This window comes from Gymnodraco acuticeps, unplaced genomic scaffold (genome assembly GCF_902827175.1).
Source record: "Gymnodraco acuticeps unplaced genomic scaffold, fGymAcu1.1, whole genome shotgun sequence".
Classification (NCBI taxonomy): domain Eukaryota; kingdom Metazoa; phylum Chordata; class Actinopteri; order Perciformes; family Bathydraconidae; genus Gymnodraco; species Gymnodraco acuticeps.
In genome coordinates, this window is record NW_022991219.1 from 2533810 (window position 1) to 2559360 (window position 25551).

General features: G+C 40.3%; 3 protein-coding genes across 3 annotated transcripts; 1 reads left to right on the top strand and 2 right to left on the bottom strand.

The window, feature by feature from the left end:
* Positions 1 to 592: 592 nt before the first annotated feature.
* cc2d1a (coiled-coil and C2 domain containing 1A) lies at positions 593 to 18420 on the bottom strand. Its single transcript, XM_034239292.1, has 28 exons — positions 18179 to 18420; positions 17849 to 17919; positions 17590 to 17725; positions 17351 to 17460; positions 16742 to 16978; positions 16322 to 16640; positions 15455 to 15564; positions 15292 to 15364; positions 14327 to 14428; positions 14108 to 14235; positions 11855 to 11927; positions 11641 to 11774; positions 10839 to 10926; positions 10619 to 10695; positions 10369 to 10464; positions 9792 to 9914; positions 9523 to 9581; positions 8264 to 8380; positions 6975 to 7048; positions 6832 to 6890; positions 6587 to 6738; positions 6390 to 6480; positions 6153 to 6308; positions 5240 to 5371; positions 4796 to 4922; positions 4612 to 4688; positions 4267 to 4314; positions 593 to 3657 (listed from the first exon to the last, which is right to left on the bottom strand). Exons 2-28 carry the CDS (start codon positions 17903 to 17905, stop codon positions 3625 to 3627), a joined length of 2988 nt encoding a protein of 995 aa, XP_034095183.1. The 5' UTR covers positions 17906 to 17919; positions 18179 to 18420; the 3' UTR covers positions 593 to 3624.
* On the top strand, positions 18351 to 23824 carry LOC117561726. The gene is made up of 8 exons (XM_034239293.1): positions 18351 to 18519; positions 18803 to 18845; positions 19205 to 19296; positions 19379 to 20175; positions 20709 to 21273; positions 21769 to 21896; positions 22323 to 22421; positions 23451 to 23824. Exons 2-8 carry the CDS (start codon positions 18812 to 18814, stop codon positions 23527 to 23529), a joined length of 1794 nt encoding a protein of 597 aa, XP_034095184.1. The 5' UTR covers positions 18351 to 18519; positions 18803 to 18811; the 3' UTR covers positions 23530 to 23824.
* On the bottom strand, positions 23788 to 25133 carry nanos3 (nanos homolog 3). The gene has a single exon (XM_034239295.1). The coding sequence runs from the start codon at positions 24921 to 24923 to the stop codon at positions 24189 to 24191; it is 735 nt and encodes a 244-aa protein (XP_034095186.1). The 5' UTR covers positions 24924 to 25133; the 3' UTR covers positions 23788 to 24188.
* Positions 25134 to 25551: the final 418 nt, after the last annotated feature.

Sequence of the window (25551 nt, forward strand, 5' to 3'; positions counted from 1 at the left end):
GTTGATTAACACGCCGATTGTTTTCTAGATTCAATGATTAACTGTTTGAAACATTTCCAGCCCTGTTACTCAAACACCATCAACATGTTTTAGTTCAATAGGATATACAACTGTGAAACACACAACAGAGGCTGAAACTGCATGTTATGCTTTTTTTTTGTACCAAACATTTATTTGTTTTTATTAATTTATTGTCAAAATAGTTGATATTATTTTTCAACCGATTGACCGATCAATTAGTCGACTAAACACTGCAGCTTCAAATCGAAGTGTACTTTTTTGGTATTTGGGTTGAGTATACTGTAGCCTATATGTTCTGCAGACACTAATTAGACATTCACATGAAACCTATTGTATACCCAACACAAGCTATCTTACTTTTCTGTTGCCGACTTCTAAAACGTGTCATCATCAGTCTAAATCATGTTTATAAGACATTCTGTTACAATGAAAATAGGTCAGTAAGTAACAAGAGGAACAAACCAAAGCTGTTAAAAGGGGAACAGGGTTTAAGGTAAATTGTTAATCAGATATCAGGCTAAACAGGAAAAACCTGATCAGAATGTTTCAGTCAAGTAAAACACACAGCCAGTGCTGTATCACCATTTTATTCATGTTAACACCAACCTCATTCAGAAGATAATAAAACCTTAATAATCAGGCTTTCATACATTCCCCCGTTTCATCTGCACACATCTTCTATCTAGACTTACAAGTAAAAATAGAGACAGATACATACATATGCTGTATATTTACTGTATACAAATATTACATTTATATTGATTGCCCTTACATGATTTAACAGATACAAAAAAGGTAATAAGTTCAAGAATATATTTTTCCAAAGCTCAGATAATTACATTTACTGCAGCAAATCAGGACATAAATATTAACAGAAAATGACACCAAACTTTCTTCTTTTTTTTAACGGGAGTGCATCCGCATTACAGAGTAGGATCAAACAGAGAAGAAAGCAAACAAACCAACACAACAAATAAGGAGTGTGTGGGGTATGAGTGTGAGTCACCAGCAGGACAAACTTTAACAATAATGTCCCTCTGCAAGGGTCCTGAACATCCAACTACCACACTGAATGCTGATGTGCATGTTGCCCTGACAACAGGCCCAGCCTCAGAGACCATGAGGTTACTGGAGTGGGGTGGGGTGATGTGGCAGGTGTGTGTGTGTGTGTGTTTGAGGTGACATGGGGTTAAAGGTTTTAGAGTGAAAGAAAGGGCTGCTGCTCAACTGCAGTTTCTGTTAAGGCGTTAAAACATGCAAAGAGTTACAAACTGGGATTTATATCACATTTAGCTTTACTTGATTATGTTGATGGCCAAAGAAAAGTTCTGTTGCAGGACCATACTGCTGGTTGTTAGCCCATTTACTACAAGCCACGGATAATTACATCACAGCTCATTATAGGAGAAAAAAACATGTTGCTGTGTTTAAGAAGTGTTAAATACTTTTGCTGTCTAAAACAGTTTGATGGTTAATTATTCCAATATTTGTTAAGTCATACTTCAAGTCAAAAAACCCTATATGCTGATAATATATGTAGTTTTTTTGTCTTATGTGAAAGTAAATGTAATATCTGTTTTTCCTTGGGTTTTAGAACATTGTTGAACAACTCTCACTTGTTTGGCAATTTAATTATTCAGTTTCAGAAAGCCATTCATTTCCATTAACTGATTTTCGTACTGCACTGAAATAAATGGAAACACATGCCTGACTCTTGGGAAAATATATCAACTCTGAAACTGTGCTGCATAAAGTATTTTGATAAAAGTTGCACCCACACTGCTATCGTGCTTTAAGAGCCACGTCCATATTAAACTGAATGCCATCATGTGACTTTAGACAGTCAACTGTCCTCCCACTGCCCCGTCCGTCTAATAAACTCTGATCAAAAGCATAACGAAGCATTTACAAAGCTTCAGAAGACATCCTCTTCTGATGGATTAAAATAAAACGTGGGGGATGGTTTTTTTTTTTAACAGAGACTATGGAGGCCTATCAGGTCAACTTTGACCAGGATTATTTGCTAATGGGGTGAGGCAGTGGGTGGATTACAGTAAACACATGATTCCTGCGGTGTCACTTGACCGAAAAACTATTAGTGGAGTTCACAGATATCCACTATGAAGAGTCAAATAAAAACATACAGTAAGGCTCATTTAAATAGTCTGCTACATCCTGGCTGCATGCGCTCAGCGTGGATCAACAGTTAGCAAGTTGTCAAACACACGGAGGAAACATCTGTCCAGGGAATTCATGGCAGAGACATTTTTTACATCTGGTGTTGTTGTGGCAAAATTATTAATTTCCAGGTGTCTGCAATTATCACACATCTCATTAAGTTTGACAGGGTTCGTCTGAATCTTGACTTCACGGTACCAATTAGGGTAAAGTGGAAAGGAATGACAAGGATGCCTATGACAGGGATGTCTTTGGGGCAACAGAAATAGAAATGAGCAATAACCCAGCCTCACAGACACTTATTGGATTGTATTCCTGTTTGCAGACTATTCACCATCCACTGTGCTGCCACTTTAGAGCTCAGTGGGACAAATCTTGTTTAGTAAACTGCATATGCCAAAAAAGAAAATGGTGGAAAATAGCAACACACTGACGCAGCAGCTGTTAATTATTCTCTAATATGTGGCATAATGGGCTTAATATTGTTTAACAGTTTGAATAAAATCCAAGTGGAGCGGGCTATTACTTGCGACTCTAAAATAATTTTTGAATAAATGCCAAGGAATTTGTGTGAAGACAGTGAAGAAGAAACGGCTGATAAAAAAGCAGAAGAAGAAGAAGCTTTTGCAGTTTTCACCACATTCATGGTACGTTGCTAACACCCCCCTCTCCCCAGCCCTAAAGGCGACTCTACGTCTGATCTATTCGTCTCCTTGGTGACACAAACACTAATCCCTCATTATGGGATGTAGGCTGCAGCGCCCCGAAGCCCCATTTTTTTATTCCCATATCACACCACTCCAAACGGAGCAGATTACTGTAATCTGGGAACACTGGAGCAGACAGATTAGATTAAGCTCATTACACACATAAAATATGGGAAAAGGGGTTAAGAACACCTCAGTTTGTTGGTTAAACACACGTTAGAGCACACACACATACACACATATCTTTTGGTCATCTGCGGACACCAACATACTCTCTGGGGCTGCTGCCAAATCTAAAAATCCTATGACAAATCTCTTCATTGACAATTTACAGAAAAATGAGATTTAAAAAAGAAACAATTAACAGGGCACAGGTAATGTCTGTAAAGCCGTGCTTTACAAGCAGCTTTCTTTAGTATTTAAATGAAAATAATCCTCCTTTCCCTTAACTGTTAACACGTTTTAATGCTTGCTGTAATTTCTGTGTCCCTTTGTAGGTACAGATTAGTTTTTAATTTCCGTTGCAGGCGTCTAACCACAAGTGACACAAGTTATATGATTAATTTTTGCGGTTGGTTCATGCGGTTGTCAAGGACATGAGCAGCATAGAATCATGCTAAAGGTGCTGTAGTACTCGCTGTAGTGTTTGTATACGAGTGTGAATGAGAGGGATGAAATAACAGTACTCCAGCCAAGCCTCCACTCCCTCACTCTCCTCTCATCCCGTGCGTTTCCTTTTCAGAGATTCCAGCTGGAGCAGAGAGAAAGGAGGGAATTACAGTGTACATCATGCACATTCATGATGATAAAACATTTCTTTATATAGACAGTATCTATTCACATGTTAATCTCAGGCCTTTGCACCCAAGACTTGAGGTAAGTCCCAACTACTAAACGTAGAGTCCAAAACAAGTCATCATGTGCTTTTCACCAATTTTGATCCACTGGTTTTGAATACTGCAATTCGTTGAGTACAAACACATCGTTTTGGTACTGGAAGAAGTTATCGTAGGTATCATTTTGTTCCGCTTGTAAGGTAACTCAACAGCTCCCTTCTGCGTCATGACTTGAAGCTATCTGATTGGTTCAAATGTGGATCTGGGAAATTAAGTATCGACTTGCTGGGAGTGAATAGCGTCAAGGTTGGTCGATTCAGTAAAAGAAAGGAAATGAAATGCTTCGAGGCATACTAAAAAGCACTCTAAATAATCTTTGGGTTTGGAGGTATTTTGAAGTCTGAATCCAAGTGGAGTTGCAAGTTTCTTTTGGTTTTGTCAAATTAAGTCTAAAATCATGAAATTAAAGACTCCTAGTTCATGTAAATGTCCAATCCACACCTCTAGTTTAGAGCAACTCTTACCTCAACCTCGACCATCTTCAGCCGGCCAAGTGCGTCCTTGGCAGCGTCCTATATAAGAGAATGAACAATTAAATCACACAAACAGATCCACCATGTGTACACACCTAAACACACACACACACACACACACACACACACACACACACACACACACACACACACACACACACACACACACACACACAACACACACACACACACACACACCACACACACACACACACACACACACACACACACACACACACACACACACACACACACACACACCACACACACACACACACACACACACACACACACACACACACACACACACACACACACACACACACACGTACTCACCCTGTTGCCTTGGCTGGAGTATTTCTTCACAGACTCAGCATATCCTTGGACTGAGCGTCGCAGCACATTTTCATAGTCTGCACATGGTGAAGGGTAATGTGGGTGTTTGAGAAGTTAAGACATATACTTAAAGATGTTAGTAAATGACAAACACATATGTATTCTGTGTGTCTGTGTGTGTTACCTGTGAGTAGAGAAGAAGAGCCTCGCTCCAGCTGGGCTTTCTGCCACTGCAGTCTGTGTGTGAGCTCCTTGTGTTGATGGACGAGGTCGGCTGGGGGATCCCGTTGCGCCTTCCGGTACTCTCCAATCTGAGGGACAAACATAATGATGAGCATGACTTTTGCAACTTGGACACACACACACACACACACACACACACACACACACACACACACACACACACACACACACACACACACACACACACACACACACACACACACACACACACACACACACACACACACACACACACACACACACACACACACACACACACACACACACACACACACACACACACACACACACACACACACACACACACACACACACACACACACACACACACACACACACACACACACACACACACACACACACACACACACACACACACACACACCTTTCTCTCCAGCCGCTCCCTGTCGTAGCTGAGGATGCTGAAGCTGTGGAGTTTGTACTGCGGCGGAGAGTTGTTGGGCTGACTGCTCCTGCTGCTCGCTTCATGTCTGGGTTTAGAGCGAGGAGATGGAGCCTGATTCAAACAAACACACACAAAAACACTGAGGCTTCACTATCAATTTATTTCTGTGCCAATGGTGTTAGCTTGAGTTATTCCTGCATGTATAGGCCTTGCTACATGTTTACAGAAAATAAATCAAAGGGCAGTAGCTCATATCCCGAGGTTTAAAGCTGCCGCACTTTGAAGGCTGCTGCATACGTTTCTTTTTTTAATCCAATGAAGCACACATTTGAACTGAATTTCTAGATAATAAGAAGTGTTTACTTCTACTATGCTAATATTACGAGATGTGACATTGAGATAAACAGCTGGTAGTACCAATTCTTCGTTTGCTGTTAAACGAAAAGAACAAGAAACAAAACCCTAGAGATTTAGGATAGCCCAAGGGAAATGCCAAAAGAAAGAAAACTATGTAGAAAACAGGATAGGATAAATGACTGTTTCGGGTATTGATTTAAGGTGACAGTCTCCTTAACTTCTCCATACAGTTAAACATTGTTACATTAAGATGACCAATTAAACAGATGTAATGGATACAGGGCATACACCTCTGCAGCCCGGTCGTAGTTGTGTAAAGATTTGTAAAAATATAAAAGTAAAATCCTGCGTATTTTTTATGCCTCTTCTGTTTCCTGGTTACAAAATATAACAATATGGACGGACGCTGACTTTGAATCATTAAAAAAATCTCACCCATATGATTATCCAACATGTTTAACTCAAAGACAGCGAAATGCCCTGCTTCAGTTTCACAGTGCACACCCATGCAGGTCAGTGGGAAACTCAAACTCACCCGCTCCTTCTGTCTCTCTGGAGGAGAAAGGGAGGACACAGGATCGAGAACCAGCCACTTCTCCGTCACCGGCTGCAGATCCACTCCTGATAAAGGCTCCCTGATCTTCACCCTCACCTCCAACTTGCCACCTGTAGCTTTACGTCCATCCATCACCTACAGCAACACATATACGCACTGTTCAGATACATCTGGGGAGTACATGTGCATTTGCGTTAGCTGGAAATCAGCACTTACCTCTATAATCTCTCTAAGGTCACAGTGGTTTTCTAGAGTCTCTAACTTCAGATGAGCAGTGCCTATAACTTTGTCCGTCTTAAACAGGCCCCTGTGAAGACAGGGTAAAAACACAACTGACCAAAGAACAACATGACATTTACAGCATACATTATTATGGCAAATAGTGATGCTTGTGATGAGTGGTTTTTATTTACCCCTTGTGGACGATTTCAAACTTGATTCCTTTGGACTGGACAACTCGCTTGAAGCCTCGGTGAGTGCGGTTGATGTTGAGTTTGAAAGTCTCTTTAAACTCCGGGCTGCTGGTGCTTTTTACTGTGCCCGTTTTGTCCCTCTGAGCCTCCTCCTACACACATATCAAACAAATGAATACATTAAACACATCTGGATACAGAGGGAACTGCCCATACTTCAATCAGTGAGTGGGAAAGATTCTTACGGCACTTGGAAAAGGAAACTCAAACTTCACACTGGCATCCAGATCGCTGGCTGAGACACCTGAAGGCAGAGAGGAGGAGTAAGGGATCATACATTTGATACATTACTGCCGGGTTCATTTAGAGGTGGGTCTGCCTGCAGTACCTGAGGGAGCGGGGAGGTTGATGCCTTTGTTGATGTACAGTACCAGGTCATTGAGTGTCAGGCTGGAGTGGATCCTAAATAACAGAGTGATGATCATTCATTAACAGCACCACGCGTGACAGAAAACAGTCAGTCAGCAGCACTGAACGCCAAAGCATCCTGACTGTTGAATGAGTCACTGCCAGAGGCTGCTAGCTGTTAGCGCCGTGTGATACTGGAGCAGAGCCAGAGTGAGTCACAGTAATTCAATTTGACTCATTTACCTCTCCAGTCAGAGAAAAAAAAGAAGAGAGTTCCAAATTAAACATTAGTTCAGTTTTAAAGCTATTAAAAAAATATATATTTACAATGTAATAAATAGGAATAAAAATGACCCACTGATCTACTGACTGTTTTATTTTTGCTCGGATACAAAGCAGCCTGATCATTACAAGCAAGTTAAGGAAATTATGGTTTCTGCGTTTAACCACACAAACATGACATGCAGTTCAAAAAGTGTTTTAAAACGTTTTTATAAGAGTAACACCAGAGTCAAAACAGAAAAGTGATTTTTGGTTAAGTAATGTACAAACTACTGTTTTGATTTGATGATCTTGCTAAAAGGAAAAATCACCTTAATAACAAAGTGATTGCAAATAATTCTGTGGTTGACATGAATGTGTGTACTCAATCGGAGGGCAATAATAGCCAGAGATGTGAAGTAACTAAGTACATTTACTCAAGTACTGTACTTGTGTACAACTTTGAGATACTTGTACTTTAGTTACTTTGTAGATGTGGATGAATGATGTGAAATCTAATCAAGTGTTGAATCAGACTTTAGTTCCACCTGGAGTAAATTCACAAGCTACCCTGCAGTATACAAAGTCATTCAAACTAGCTGCACCTTTACCAGCTTTGAGAACACTTTCATGATCAATCATTATAAAACATATCATATATATTATTCTTAAGTACAAGATCTGAGTACTTGACCCACCTCTAATAATCGCTAAGAAATGTCCCTCAAATCCAAAAATAACAACCTCAATGTGGACTTACAAGACAAGTAAGGGGATCACCAAAGTGGTCATGACTCAGCTTGATGAAAACCTATCCGATAGTTGATCAGATATTTCCATCTGGACCAAAATGGGGGACTGGCTGACAGACTGGCCTTGTTGACTGGCCAAAAGTTGATTTCATCTCTTTCTGTTCTTGTTCAGCACATGCCATTCAAAGAAAATACTTATGTTTAGAATGTGATTATCAATTATAATTCATTATCTTTGAGATTGTTGCTGACTCACTTGACAGTGTTCAAGGTCCTCTCCTCTGTGCGGCACTTGGGGACTGGCTGGCCCTTGGCGTGGGCGTTCTTCAATATCTCAATGTTCTTCATACACTCCTCAACCAGCTTCTCAAACCTGCCGAGAGACAGAGACATGTTCATATGAAGTCTCACAGGTGGCCTGATGCTTGAATGTCACAGGTCACAGACACATATTGAAACAAACAAACCAACACGTGTGTTCCTGCAGTTTAGGAGACATTTTCTGTTCCTTTGCATATCTGAAGTAAGAGAAGCAATGATCATTTTCCAGGAATGCATGTTGTTTGGTGGTTAAATGTAGGTGAAAATCTGTGAAAAATATCTGCAAGGAAAACGTGAAAAATATGCAGCGTGACATGAAAGTTAAACAGCACCGTCTGTGTTGCTACAGTGACAGCACACACCACGACTGTGATGACGTGCTTAGTGAATAAGTCCATCAGTAGAAGAGAACTGAAATATATAATAACCTCATAAATCATTTTTCATGTAAAGATTACATATTTGCTTCTCAAATGTGAGAAGTTACTTGTTTTTATGCTTTTAATATAATCAAATATGAAGTATTTGGGCTTCTTGATTTGTATTCAGGATAAGCAAATGGACCAGTTTGGGACATATGTAGTAAACTATTAAGTCATTCTTCATTTGATGTATCATTTTAAAAAGATACTTAGTGATCAAATGTAGTGCATCTGAAAGCTACGTTGAAAAACGAATTGCATTACAGCCAGATGCAGGTATTGCTAGATGGACCAATACATGATCATCTGGTGTACCAAATGAAAGAATCATGTGTAATCTGACACAGGGAAACCATGAGATTTTAAGAAGATTTGGGGTTGGGGAGAAATTCAGATTGTAGCTCTCAGCGTTTATATTGTCCCAGCTGGGTGGACATGCAGGGGCTATGGTCTGTTCCCTCTATGTAACCCTCCCGGTGTAAAAAAGGTACATTTTATGAAGAGGTTGGTTATTGGACCTGTTGGGCCGGTCGTGTGTGTGTGTGTGTCAAGGGGTTTATGGGGTGGTGGGCAGGAAGGCGGGATGAATGATTATTACATGTGGCATGTTACTAAAATATTTAATTACAATTTGAACCATTAATAACAATGTGAATGGAAACAAGCATTACATAAACTCCAGAAAATAATAGGTTTTAAATCGCATCATGGCTGCGGATAATGTGTATTAAAACATTCGTATACAAATATACAACTAAGGAATGAGCCTTACTTCAGAGCTTCGGCCACATTGCCCAGCAGTATGAGCTGCTGAGAGTATCCCAGACATTTCTGTAGATCCAGATAAAGGCACAAAAGAAGGTGGGGGTGTGAAAACAAGAGCAAACAATACGACATTATAATAAAGAACAATGGTGATTTAAAAAGCTGCACAACTAGAAAAGTGATGCAAAAATCTTCAGTAAAATGTGGAAGCAAGATTTAGGTGCATTTTTGCGTAAAATATTTATAAAAGTAGAAAGGAGAGAGACATGCCCTGACCTCATGCTGCTTCTTTAAAAGTTCCATGAGGCCCTGGTACTGCTCACTGGAGCGGGGGGAGAGAGGGGAGGTGCGGGAGCGAGCCAGAGAGTAGTCGTCCTCGCTGACTGGAGCACTGGGAATCTGTCAGAAAGAGAGGGACAACTGTTAATGTGGCGCGATATAAAACAAATCTGTCCAAGTAAGATCTAAGCATGTGTGATATTCTGCAGACAGAGAGAAAGACAAACTAACAGAGGCACAAGCTTAATATTCTTGATGATATTACACCGAGAGAAAAATATGGCACAGGTTTCCAATAAAAGTCAAAATGAAAGAAAGTCATACGGGAGAAGTATACGCAATATGAATAGTGGAATTTCACTGAAAATATGCAGATAAAGTCGCACAGGTGCAGACACAAACACACAGAAGGTGAGAACAAAGGTGTTATGATTTCACCCCGTGCTTCCTTCCTCCTGTCTGCTATTTCTGGCTCTTTTGTGTTCACACTCCTCACACTTTTTCTCCCCTGAGGACACTTTGCTCTGTTTCCTCTCATATAGGATTCATTTGCACGAGAGAATATATGTATGACCTTGGTGATATCGACGGGCAGGCCTGATTTGGCAGCAGTGATCATGGGGTCCAGTCCTTTGGCATGTCGGAGGTGCTGCGCTGCTCCCGTCATGTCCTACAAACAGTCACATGACAGCAATGTGTCAATCAAACTGCAGCAACACAACAGATGTTCACAGCTCCACAAAACATGCTGCTGTGATAAAGACATCTACATCAAATGCAAACAGGGCTGGGAATCTATCTGAAGCAAAGAAAAGAAAAGTTACCTTCATCTGTTTGGAGCGCAGAGCTGCACGCATAAAAGCCTGTCGCCGTAGCAACAGGAAATCCACTTGCTGCTGGGCTGCAGGGATGATTAAGAGAAAAAAAAGTGAAACTCTGCCTCGTGTACCACTCAAACACTTTGTGTGGCACATTTTGTACGCGCAGGCAGGCATCCGGGTATCACACACACACACACACACACACACACACACACACACTCACCTTTAGTTCCCAGTTTTAGAGCCGAGGAGCCTCCAGGGGTCTGAGGGGCCGGAGACTTTGCTTTCTGTGCAGGTGGACGCACTACAAGCTGCGGGAAAGAAAACACGATGGTCATCAGAGAAATGCAATCAAACATACAGATGTTAAAGTACAGCATTCTTTTCTTAAAGTGCTGAAAATGATCCTTTGTCTCATCAATTTCAACAGATAAGTCTTCACTAAATTTGGCGCGTTATTGTTTATTAACCTACATATATAAATTCTTTCTTAATTTTTAACTATTGAATTGGTTAGTCCATACATGTACTCTTCTAAAAGTACAAACTCTTAACGTTTATTTACAGGCAGTATATTTGCCTTAAATCGAAATAAAAAAATGTACATGAAGAAAAAAAAACAAGATAACAACACAAATTAAAATAAATAAGAATAATAGTTTGAAAAGTATACATCTATACAGGCATACATTAACAATACTATTAAAAAAGACCAAATCAATCTTAAACTAATAAGTGGTATATTATCTTTAAATAAAATTCAATAAAATAACAACAATATTAAACAATACAACAATAAACAAAATGTTACACTTTACTGTGACAAGTATTCATTTGATATATGAGGCAGGAGGTGCAGCAGGGAAACGGATAACAGTTCAATATCCTGGCACAGAAGCTGGCACGGCAAACAATAAAACATTACATGCTTTGGTTAAAAGGCAACCAACCAGGTTTGTTGGCTGCACAATAACAACTTGACCATTTGGTTGAGCATTTATTTATTTTATTTTATTTATTTTTACCTTGGCACCCTCTCTTGGTCCATCCTCTTCTTCATCTTCAGCATCTGCGTCCTCATTAGCTATCCTCATAGCCGTTTCCAGGACACCCATGAAGTTCTGCTGACTCCCCTCTGAGCCCTGAAGTGGCGGACAGCCTAGAACAGCAACACACATGACTTACTGTAACTGTAAAGCACATAGAGTCACATGCTGAAACACACCTGCAGAAAGTTACCTGGTGGCACAGGAAGATCCGACAAGCTGACAGGACGTCCAGCTTTGTGAGCTTTGATGGCGTCCTGGTATTGCTGTTAAGAAAAGAAGAGAGGATAGATCATTTTTTAATAATTAAGCGTCGGATCACTTTTTAACATGTGCTAGTATAGTAAATGGGAAAAGGGTTGTCGATGCATTCCTTGTTTGTTATTATCCATGTTCCTCCTTTTTGAAGACCTGCAATGTTTTCTTTTGGATTTAAAAATAAGTATTAACATTAACACTTTTAACTAGAAAAGAAATGAGCAATACCTAGCAATAACTAAAAGCTACTGCTAATGCAATAAGAGCATTAACTGTAAAGGTGATATCCATGTATGGTACTTCTTTTGTACTTTATACTTTATGAGGCATGATTATTTTTTAGGGCTGCTAATGAACAGATTGTTCACATTATCAATGAAGCTACCGATTTCATAGATTGATTGTTTGGTTAATAAATGTCAGAAAAGAGTGTAACATTTCCATCCCTCCAAGTCCAAGGTGTTGTCTTTACATGTCAGTCTGAACTAGGGATGGGAATTTGAAAGCAAATGTAGATTCGAATATTCGACAACGGTTAACCGATCAACCGAAATGTACATATCCTATAAAAAAAAAGAAATGTGGGAAAAATGTTGACAAAAAATAAATAAATAAATGAGTTAGTAAATAAATAAATACATGTTCAAATAATTATAGAAACCAAGTCGAATTTGTCAAATGTATTGAACTGGTGATCCCAGTTTGAACAGTTGACAGCTATAGGCCTACAGCTTTCAGGCTTAAAACATGGTTTTGAAATGAAAGAGGGATCAAACACGAACGACAAAACGGGTTAGGGTAACGTAACCCTATCACAACAGAGATCAACAACCTATAACAGGGCTATGCACAGAATGCAGCTATTCAATACTCATTCTTGTTGAGAATATGCTGAATATGAGCATGTCTACATGCTCAGGGGAGAGGCGGATGCGGAGGCGATTCACAATCAGGCCAGCTGTAGAGAAGCTGGAATTTAGGCATAAGATGAGGTTTGAGTCTGGGTGATCTGCGAGTAGGGAGGGGCAGCAGCCATATCATTAGCTAGAACTAGCTCGATCTGATGGATTTGGACATAAACGCGCGAGAGAGAGAGAGAGAGAGAGAGATCAGCACCTGCAGCTCTGCCCGCTGTGAGGGACCGGTGAGCGGAGCAAAACACACCTTTAGACCTAATATACTTAGCTATGACACTGTCGTATACATTGAATTGTTCCATTTGATCATATGTAATCAACGTAGGCGCCCCTCCAAAGAAAAAGAAGAAAATAACAATAGAAATATTCATAACTCATATTCGAATACCTGAATAATTTCGAATATTCGAATATTCGATTAATCGTTCCCATCCCTAGTCTGGACCCAAACGTGTTCCCTTACTATGATATTTGTCAGAGAAAAGGAGGATATCTCCGTAGTGGAAAGGCTGAAAACAGCATTTTCTGTCTTTAACAATTAATCGTATATCAAAATAAATGTTACAGCTCTAATATTTTTGTTTATACATTTGCTTTTTTGAATATATATAAAGCTGCCGAGTAGAGTTGATTGTTTCCAAACTAAATATTGTTGTATTGGTCATAAATGGACAACTTTGAAAGAAAACAGTGCAAATGTTGCATTGCTACCCGAAATAAATATACTATATATATATTCATATAAATACATTACTGACAAAAGCATAACTCACAAATGTGCTTCTGCTCCTACAAAAGCATGACACTCGCTAAACAACACATTTTAGTTTAGTTGTTTCATCAATTAACCTTGCCTCAGCCTAGGCAAGGTAAGGCAAGGCAAGTTTATTTATATAGCACTTTTCAACACAAGGCAATTCAAAGTGCTTAGTCCAATTGAATTCAAAGTCACAATTTATCAGTCAATCATCAGAGAACAAGACAGCCCATATGGCAGGTTATTCTGGTAGCTGAAATAAGCAACAGCAGTCATTACGGGCAAAGCGACGAGTGTATTTCCAGTCAAATAAAGTGAGTCACACACCAGCTATTCAGGGAAATGAGAAAAAACAAGCACAGAGCCAGGAATTCAATGTGCCTCATAATTAGCTGTATCTTTGAGTAGTATATATCAATATCTAATGCTGTATTGGATTCAGATGAAGCTGTAAATATTAAATATTTTGAAGAGGAATAAAATAACAACAATATATGAAAGGACTTGTGTGTACCTTGACGATGCGCTGGTGCATGCGAGCCTTGCGATCGTCTCCTTTGCTCTTGGCTCCCTCTGCTGCTGACTTGTAAATGTCCATCCTCTGCTGCAGGGCTTCCCCCAGACTGCTGGGAGCAGGGAGATCTTTGCAGGACACACACACACACACTTTATTATTTTAATTCAACAGAGATCATTTTTATCATCTGAAGGATTAGGGCTATTGGAGTCTTACCGGCAGTGGCCACCTGGGTGGGTGCAGGTGCAGCGGGGGCAGCGGGTTTAGAGGAAGATTGAGGAGGAGGAGGAGGTGCACTTTGGGCTGCCACTACGTCTTCTACAGGTGAGTGGAGGGATGGAGGTTATTATTATTATCAAAACTATTCCCGTCAACAGGGGGGTAGAATATGGAAAATAAAACAATAACAGACAAAAAAAGGTCCGATATGAAAAAATAATTGAAAACGGTGCAAAGTTCTGGAAAGCAGTATTCCCAGTTCTGTGTTTACCAAAGGGTGTATCAATAGTTAGTCAGTATGTAGGAATCAGTTGTTGTTATTGAGAACAAAACTGTAAACTGCATCAAGTTGTTTTGAGATGGAATCTTACATTTGTATTCATATATACAGTCGGGTTTGGACTTTGACACAATTTTGATCCCTTTAACCCTAACCCTTAAAAAGGGGATACCACGTATGTGATGTAATCTATGGTTGTAATTCCTACACCATTCATGGAAAATACCCTCGAATTAAATCTGAAAGTCTGCACTTAAAGCACATATTGATTGTATAATTGCAAGTCCATTGTGGTGGTGTACAGAGCCAAAATGATGAAAAACGTGTCAATGTCCAAATATGTATACAGTATCAATGTATAAGATTGAGCAATCTCAGCTTCTGTACCATTATGTATGGATGTCCAAAAGATGCAGGAGAAATCAAACTGGATTAATGGACAAAAACTAGTTGTTAAAAGTATTGTATACAATCACTTATGGACTTAAATAAAGAAAAAAGACAAGAGAACATATTTGTCTCATCAGTTGAGAGTAAAGTAAAAGTTTGAGTTCATGCAGTGAGGTCTGATGAACATTAAAGGCAAATAGGCACTAAACCAGTTTGAGCGAGATAAACCAAACCTAGAGAAGATAGTGAACAGTGCAGTCATAAAGGACTCCATGAGAGTGGCAACACTGACCAGGGGGGGGCGGTAGAGAGCTCAGGTCAACTGGTTCACCTCGGTCCAGAGCCTCCACCAGCACGTCCATCTTCTGCAAAAAGAGAGATCAACTTTTTAGACTTTTTCTACACACAATCAAATAGATGTACTCATGCTATAACGTTGACATCGGTTGTGTTACCCTGGCAACATGGTAGTGCTGTTTGGCCAGGTCTATGTCTCCGCCCTGTTTGGCGTGTATGGCAGCAATCTTATACTCCCTCTGTCGTGACAGCACTGCCTGCTTCAGCTCTGAATGGAGGCAAAGCATACATGTGTGTGTGTGTGTGTGTGTGTGTGTGACAGAATAACAGAGATGACAACAAATAACACAAAACAAAGGTTAGTTTAAAAGCTCAGGAGGATTACAGGGACATTTAGCGGGGAGCAACTTCAGCAGCAAGAAATTAGAAATATGGGATTATGAAAGTAGTCGTTGTTATGGACAATGATTTTTGTGAAAGATAATTGATAAATATATAGTAAATAAATCCCAATTGATAGTAAGCAAAGCTAAAGAAATGTCAGTCAACAGTTAATGAGGAAATGTAAGCAAACCCATTGATCAAAAATAATTGTAACCAATAATCATTCAATCATTTTATGCTGATAAACAAACTTCCGGTTTAAAAGTGATTCAATAAATGTAATGTTTTTTTAGTGGAACAACACAGGTTAGCAAAAAAGGCCTCACAGTAAATAGATGTTTATTTAGGTTTATTCTTCTTTTCACCCTGTTGCCTGTTGTCATGATACACCTTTTATTTGGATTTATTTATCATTTTTGATGTTTTCGTTCTTAAAATCTTGACCGTGTACATAATTAGATCTCGTTGTGTAAAGCACTTTGTAATTGTGTTTTTAAAAGTGCTTTACCAATAAAGTTTATTATGATTATTATTATTATATCGCCACATGTTTGCTCTTATACATTCCGTTCACAGTACCAGTGAGTTGTGAAGAGGAGAGGCGTCCACAGGTGACTCTGAATGTGGTCATGTGTGTTTACCTGAGTGCTGTGCGTTGGGCTGGCAGGGGGTGAGGGGAGAGATGGCTGGTGTTCCCGGGGTGATGGCAGCATTAGGCTTTTGTGGCACAGTCAGATGCAGAGATTTCGCCTTAGGAGCTGCAGGAGGCGCCTCCCTCAGTGGTTTCTGATTGGTGGGAGGAGGAGAGGGTATCAGGGCGGGCTCCGGCAGCTCTCGTTCTTTGATGGATTCAGACTCTGCTGGGATGTTGGTCTTTCCGCCGAGAGCAACTGGAGGCGGGATCTCCTCCTCATTGACAGGCTTTCCTTTCTTGAAAGATGTCAACATGGACTGCAATGTCTAGGGTTGAAAAAGAAAAAAACAGCATACACATGTTTTTTCACATTAAAATGAATATATTTGCTTCAAAATTCTGTTTTAGATTGATATTATTCTTTCACCTTCAAACCTCGGTCATATCTTCGAACTTTGCTTGTCTCCCCTGCAGCCTTGCCATTCGAAATGGCTGTCTTATACATATCAATGCGCTCCAATAGACGAGACTCCAACCCAGTTGCACCGCTGGGAGCAGCAGGAAGGGGTGTGACGCCTGCTTTGGGAGCGGTCGGTGTGACGGCAGGAGGGGTCGGAGCAGGAGTGTGATCCTCATCATCCTCTAAAACCTCATTCAGTTCTGCCTATGTACGGAAACACAGGAGTGCATACTGTTTACAAATCCAGATATTTAAAGCAAATCAACATCCAAGCTTCACCAGCATATTATAGGTAACGTGAAGTGAAAAGGATTAGGAATGCAAGTAACAGTACATTTTTATAATCAGATAATTGTTTCAGTATTTACTAGTCATCATTTAGTCTGTGAACTACCATGCGCATTACATTGTATGTGTATTATCATACAGCACATGACAAAGAAAAGCAGCACATTTAGCACAAAGGAGAAACTGGGAGTAGCCAATGATTTTCATTTTTGATTGACGGTCCTTGTTTATCTATTAAAAAGAAAATTATTTAAATGAATCCACAAATTGTTGATGTAGCTTTGTTACCAGCAGGTCTTCATCATCATCATCCAAATCTTCACCATCCATGTCATCATCATCCAGGTCTTTCATACACTGAGCTGCCATTCGCTCTATATCTGCCATGGGAACAGGAGCTGTACGTACACAAAAACATCACAATCAGCACTTAATCATATACAAAGTACTAGTACAGGTATCAGAGACAACTGTACTTCACAATGGAACATTTTAACAAATGACATCAGTGTAAGATTCTTACTCACCTTTGCCATCACCTTTCTTCCCTTGCGTTCTCCCTCCACCTCCTCCCAGCAGGTTCAGCAGTTCTGCCTCCAGATCTGCATCATTTCCGTCATCATCCATCCCTCCGCCCGGGGACAGGTCGAGGAGCAGCCCCATCTGAGAAACAGCAAGACAGACAGGCATAAAGAAAGGGACAGAGCTGCTGACTCATACCTGTTGTTGACATGATAGCAGTAGATATAATGCACACATCTCACTATCAGACATGACTGGCTTTACCTGTTTGGCTCGTGCTGCCCCTTGACCCCGGGGAGGGGGGTTTCGACTGCGACTCATTGGACTGTTACTACCTAAAAGTTAAAGAGGGGTTACTTTAGTTCAGATCATGGAAACAAGGAGAAAGGTGATGAACATGTCAACAAATGACAGTATCCACTGCTAGTGCAGCTCTACAGAGTGGGCACTGACTTTAAAAGCAGCCACTTAGTGTAATAATTCAAACTGTTCCCACTGTCCTGTATCAAGTTAGCTTCTCTGCTCGAGTTAGCTCACAGCCAGCACAACATACCATTTCTTTTTAGCGAATGAATGTACAGGCACACTGTTTACCTTGGCAGTTTCACGGACCGTGGTGTGAATGTTTACAGCCAGTCGGGTCGGTTATTTAAATCGAAAACTGCTCAGAAGCGACAGGAGAAAAGACAAGAGAGCATATAAAAGCAGGCAGGTGTAATTTTACGTTAGGCTCGAGCTGTCAAAACAAGAACAGTGAGCACTGGAATTTACTTCCTACATTACGTCTCCCATGGAAACGCACATCGAGCTTTACGGCTGGACAAAACACACCCATTACTGACGTAAAACCCCGCCGTGACGTTGCACCCAAAGATGCTCTGAAATTCTGCGTACACCTCAAACTTTAGACTATTGTTGTGTGACTGTGGGAAAAGGTATATAACGCGACATTTTGTCACTGTAACCTAATAGTTATTAACTTAAATAATCCTACATTGATTTTTTAACCGCAGCAAATACACTTAATAACGTTACAAAAGTAATATCTCCAAATGTCTTTATTCACTCAGTTGTTGTTAGCTAGCTGCCTTTACTACATTAACTATTGTTAGCTTACTATAAACTAATCCGTAACAATGGGAAATTATTTGTATTATGTTAAAGATATTTCTTATATATGTTGTGTCTTTATTTGTTCTCTTTATTTTTATTCTCAAGGAAAAGGAGATGGCCAAAGGAAAAGCAAAGATCAACGGGAGTGGTAAAGCAGATCATATTATAATGTACTACTGTTTACAGAAGCAATCTAAGTGATTACCACTTTAACATTAAGTGTCAACATTAAGGTCTGTCATCCAAAAAAAAACATTTTTATCATAACACATCACAGTTTTGTTTTTTAAAGGTTAAATAAAAAATACATAGTGACATGATTCTGTTAAAATATATATAATTGTTATATATTTGAAATGTTTGAAATACCGTTATTTTGAGACTCAACAATAAGTTCTCCTTGATTTATAATTGCTTCCTTTTACCATGAAATGCCAAGTTTAAATATTAATCAGGTAAAGTGATTATTTTTTATTGAGTTGGTCCTCATGTGTGCACTTAACTCAGCTCTACTGCAGCCTCGGTCCCTGAGGTCGAGGAAGAGGGAATGTCCGAGTGAGGAAATCTCAGAAACTGTCCAGGCTTCTCGCCATCAGCAGGTAATTAAGGTGATTCAAACAGAACTTACATTTACATCTTATCAAGCCAATGTATTCACATGAAGTCTGTTTTGATTTTCAGGACACTGAAGGAAGTACCTCGGCAGTAGATGCCAAACTGCTTCAGTCCCACCCGACTTCTGTGCAGGAATCTACTATAATTTCAACTCGACAGCATGAGGCAGAAGGACTCTCCTCTCTCACCAAACAAGACCCTGACACATATGAAAAACATTCAGAAGCAACACGTGTGGAGGTTGAAGCTTTTGAAGATCAAGAAGAGACAGCAGTCGCCAATCACAACAATGTTTCTCAGCCGGAGGAATTCAAAAGAAATGCCGGTAATGAAGGCAACAATATTCAAAAGAACCAGGGGGAAATGACTGCAGAGGAATGTAACAGATCACAAACATGCACCGATCAACTCCAGGTCTTCTTGGCAATCTCTGAAGAGGGTGATAAATCTGCTTTGGATGAGCAAATGGGTGCAAAGGAGAATTCTCAATGTGATTCAGAGAAAAAACAAGAAGCCATCCAAGCAAGAAGCCGTCCAAGCAATGTGAACATGGCTGATGTCAAGGAACTCACTAAGGAGGCGGCAGCGGGGTTGCCAGCCAAAAAGAAGCGAAGGATGGGTATGTGTGGTCTGACGGAGAGAGAGCGAAATCATTTTTTGCACACACAAAAAAATGGGAATAAAAGACAGGAGAGAGTCGAGAAGATAACGATTTGTAATAACACAGCTGACCTTGTGGCTCAGGAAGAGATGATATCTTCTTCCCCCTTATCATCCTCATCATCCATCCCAGCAGGCAGTGTCACAGAACAGGAAGAGCCAGATATACAACTTGAGTCCAGTCACTGTGGAAGGCAAGACAGGTCAGAAACATGTAGTGAGGAATACAAACAACATGTTGAATATCTTACATTTTTGTTTTACTTTCACATTCTCATGACAACGACCATTGGTGGAAGCCAATAAAGTAAGGATTTAATGCATAACGGGCAGAAAATTAAGTTTTTTTTGCAGAACATTTTGAGATTTCTTGCTTTTCTCAGTTTTACATCAAATTAAAATAAATACTTTGGTTTTTGGATGGACAAAACAAAACATGAAAGACATCACCTTGGACTTACGAAACTGAGATGTATATTTGTCACAGTCATTTTATAGACCAAACGATAAATCAAAGACGTAATCAGCAGATTAATCAATAGTGAAAACAATAGCAAAGTGTACCCCTTCTGTCTAATACTAGATTACCATCTGTAATCTATTGTGGACACATTTAGGGAATATACACTGCTTCAGTATAAAAAAAGTTTTAAAAAAGTTTCAATCACTGAATAAAACACAGACAAATATACTTGATCACACATCAGTAATACAATTGATTTGATTTAACACACAGGGAGGAAACAGAGGTCCTCATTACTGTCACTACCTCAGATGGGACCAGTGCTGCATGTGATCCAATGGGAGAGAGCTGTGAGGTTGAAGGTGTCATAGCGCCTGGTCCAGAGCAAACTGCTGACACAAAGTCAGACCCGCCGCCGACAGAGGAGGAAAAGGAAGAGCTTTTGGAGAATCCGGATCAGCAGGAACCTGAGGGCAGCGCTGCTGAGATTCCTGCTGAAAAACCTCAGGAACCCATAGAAGACGGGGAAGATGGGTCAGCAGCAGCAGAAGACCAAAGTCCTGCCTTCACTTTATACTCTAATCCAACTCAAAATGAGGAGACTGAGAACGGGGATGCGATGGAGGCTGCCGTTCTGCAGGTGAATAGTGACACCAGGACAAGTGAGAAGAAGGAGGAGCTGACTGGTGGTGCTGGGGACGGAGCTGAGGCAGGTGCTTCACCCACAGACCCCCAGTCAGGAGGATCAAACACTGTGAAGCTCTGCGAGGCTGCAGCGCTGCCTAGTGGCTCAGAGAGGAAAGACAGCGTGAGTGATGGAACAAAGGTACAAGTTAAGGTAAGTTACACGTAAATCAAATATTTGTCATTGTGAGTTAAGCAAATAGTGTTTGTCCTAACATTGCGACACATGATTGTGCAGCTTCTATGAATAATGCAATAGCAACACAATTAATTATAATGAGTTGCTGCTGAAACTATTAAATAATTAATCAAACAACAGATCATTGGAATTGAAACACAATTCAGTTGTCATTTTATTCATTACATTATATTTGTTTTATTAGAGAAAAAAACAAATACTAGCCGGTTCCAGCTTCTTAAAAGAGAAGATTGTTTTCTTCTCTTTATATATCATTCTAAATATATTACCTTTGTGTTTAAGTGTTTGAGGGAAATGGAAAATAGCTTTAAATATTCTAAGCAAAAGCAGGCTTTCCAATTTTCTGACACCCATTCTATTTTGACTAAAAACACACAAGTATAAATGAATTGATAAACACTGAAGGTTATTTGTTGCTTTACAGAAATGATACATTTATTTTGCACACAGTGTGATGGTGATAAGGAACACAGTGCTGGATCGACTGAGCCCCTTCAGACCTGGGACACCACCGACCCGTTTGGATCTGGGTACCTGGATTACGTTACTGACTCGCAGCTGAACACTATCAGTCTGAGGTAAGGAAGCAGGGAAACGTTAAGTCCTACAAGTAACCTGACAGTGGTGTAAAGAAAGGGACGGTCGAGAAAAAAGAGCGAACAAGCTCAGGGTTTTAGCTCAGTAGCGGTTTGGGAAACTCAGTGGGCTTTTGCTTCTATTGTGAAAAAAGAACGTACACATTGACAGGTTGTTAGAGTTAAACCTTTTGAAAGGATGTAGGAGCTACTTTGACACCTGAAATAATATAAACAAAGACAGAAGATAATGACATTTGGACAGAATCTGATTACTGTAATCATTTCCTATGTCATGTCTACACGTAAAATGAAAACTAATGTTTAATATTTGAACATGCTTATAGATGGATATATAGAAAGCCTGTAATTAACTGACAGTTCAGATTCACTTTTAGTTGTATACATTGTACACTTTTCTCCATCCAGTGAGGTGGATGTGATGGAGGAGGAAGATCTTGGTTCTCCAGACCATGAAGATGCTACAGAGCTGATCTGTGGGCTCATCAGAGAACTCTCCTCTCTAAAGTAAGGAAAACCTTCATTTTCTGTTCAATCAAATACTGTATACCCGTATATATTCATCATTCTTTCTCCTTTAGGGGCCCTTTTGTATTGTACTCAGATATTGAGTAAAAGTAGAAGTACCAGAGTGCAGCAATACTCTGTTACAAGTAAAAGTATTGCAATCAAAATGTTACTCAAGTAAACATTAAAATGTATTAGCATAACAAATGCTCAATATGCAAATTGGTCCATTTCAGAATACTATATATACGATATGTTCTGATATAGTTATTGATGTGTTTTTAAAGCTGGTAAAGGTGCAGCTAGTTTGAATGACTTTGTATACTGCAGGGTAGCTTGTGAATGTACTCCAGGTAGAACTAAAGTCTGATTTAGGTGTTGATTATATTTCACATCATTAATCCAAATCTGTCAAGTAACTAAAGGTAGGCCTATGACATAAATGTAGTGGAGTAAAAGTAAACAATTTACCTCTGAATTGTAGTCAAGTAGAAGTACAAAGCAGCATAAATGGAAATACTCAAGTAAAGTAAAAGTACCTCAAAATTGTACTTAAGTACATGTACTTGTTACTTTACACCACTTACCTCCCTTTGCATTCATCTGCTGCTCAGCTCTCTTCCCAGTTGAACTTTTGACTCTTAATTAATTGGTCAGTTTTTTTCCCCCTCTCAACCTTCTCTGTGCTCCTATTGGCTGGATGGTGTCATCAGGTTTCAGCCATAGACAGCTTGGCACCATCACCTCAGGCTTTGAAGATGGCATGAGGGTACAAATCTAAGTCAAACTAATACACTATGGGTTTAGTGGTAGCCAAAATAAAATGTAAAGACACACATTTTAAACAAAATAAATATAAATCAATTCAGGGTGACTGACTTTTTACCCTCTTTTCCTGTTAGTCATCCGTACTTAACATCTTCAACCTGCCTGAATGTTGTCAATACTTGTTGTCAATTGCCAAATGTGTAAATAATACTCAAGTTATTGACGCCATTAATCAATAATTGACCTCTGGTTGCTTTCTAGTCGTAAGGTCATGGCCACTCACAGAGATCTGGAGAACCTGCGGCGTAGCAGTAAAACTTCAAGAAGCTCCACACGTTGAGGAGGAAGTCCCTTCCACTAAGATGTTCATTGTTGACCCATGGTTTGTGAGTAATGAAGGTGTTTGAGTGTACAAATGTATCACCGTTTACTGTGTTTTTGTATCACTGACAGCTGGATTGTTACATTTAAAGTCTAAGTTCTTCCCAAAAATAAAGCGTTGTTAAGTTAGTCTTTAAGTATTTTTTAGTATCATCTGCTATTGGACATAGTACACTCATAGCTAAATGTTGACAAAGAATACACACAGAGATTTTCATTTACATATTTATATTTTCTGGCATACATTAATATTCACACCATTTTTAACACTGAGCTGAAGAGCCACAGGTACATCATTCAAAATAAAAATAAAAACACAGCTAGGGGACAGGTTCACCTCAGAATAAGTCATTCATTTCTTTAAAATGTTAAAATCTTGACATGGAAACATGATGTTGCTATATCTATAGCTTAAATCCAAGAACAGGGGATATGAAGCTGAACATGATTAGCCACGTTTTAAAATATGTCAAATAAACATACATTTTACATTATGTATTTTAGCTTAATATATTGTTGACGTTCTTGAAATACTTCACAAAACTAACACACCAAAACAAATTAAAAGATAACATGAAAGAACATTCAGCCTTCTAAATCTTATTGCTACCTGTTAGTTCAGCGTCTGCACGTCTTGTACACGGAGTCGTACGCTCTGTCCACTAACGGGCAGAAGCGCTTGGTGTGGGCTTTGGCCCCCGTGGCTCCGCACAGGGTACACACGTACTGCTGCAGGTAGGGACACAGAACATCTCCGACCTGGTTCTTCAGCCAGTGGGATGTGCACACCAACTCGGACTCGTCGTTGTTCCGGCAGAAACTGCAAGACATGCGCGCAGGCAACCCAGGTGACAATGGTGAAGTCTGCGTTTTCAAATGAGGGGATTTCTTTCGGTCTTTTGGTCCCCGGGAGCCCATCTGTCTTTGAACTACCCTTGGATCCATAGCGTCTGGAGAACCAGCACGATAGCGGTCTGTGGAGTAATCCAACCCATCAGGTGGTGGACGCGACGCAGAGCCAAACGGCGAGAAGTCTGCCCCAATAGCACGATAGGAGTTTGTGGAGTACCCCGACCCATCAGGTGGTGGAAGAGAAGCAGATCCAAACAGCGAGAAGTCTGTCCCATTGGCGCCACGTTGGCTACCTGCGTTAATGCGCACCGGCATGATGGCCCCAAACAGGCCATCAGACTCCGGGTTCGGAGCTTCGGGGGCCGGCAAGGAGGACCCAGCTGCCTTGTGCTTGATCATCTCTCTGACCGTCTCCGGCAGTTCTATGTTGCCATTCCAGTACTGGAAACTGTCGCTGTCAGACTCCAAGTGATTAAAAAGTCCCCAAGACAAGTCGCTCATTCTAGCTTTTTTTCGGAGGAAACTTCGGGTCTTGTGTGGCACAGCGCTCACAGAGGGACGATGGAGTTGTTGACTTTGAAATAACGAGGTAAAGGACAGCAGCTGACGCACGGCTCCGAACCTGCTCCGAACAAGATTTTGAACTAATTTGAAATTGGATACACGTGGTTATCAGAGATGCACACCCCCACTCGTCCCAGGAGCCAATCAGTGGAGCTCATCAGTGTGCCGGTGTTGTGCCGTAGATTGAAGCCCTGTTCGCGGGGACGCGCAAACGTGACGTCATCGCCTGTATTGAGCGTTCGTCTAGTTCAGGGGTGGGGAACCTTTATCCTCTCAAGGGCCATTTCAATGTTTTCAACATCCTCCGAGGGCCGTACAAATTATTGACCTCTGCTTAAAAATACTAAAATCACAGCCCACTAATTTCACCTTTCTTTCATGTTGTGCAAAGAAAAAGCAACCTCTTAATCCAGATATCTTGCCATGACTCACGCATGCATGCACGTGCACGGTTGTGGCATGACCACCCAAACAGAAAAATATGGACACAAGATGTGTGCAAATGTATTTAGACTCCTATCCATGTGAACATGATTTAAGTGGGGGGGACCTAACCTCCTCTAGG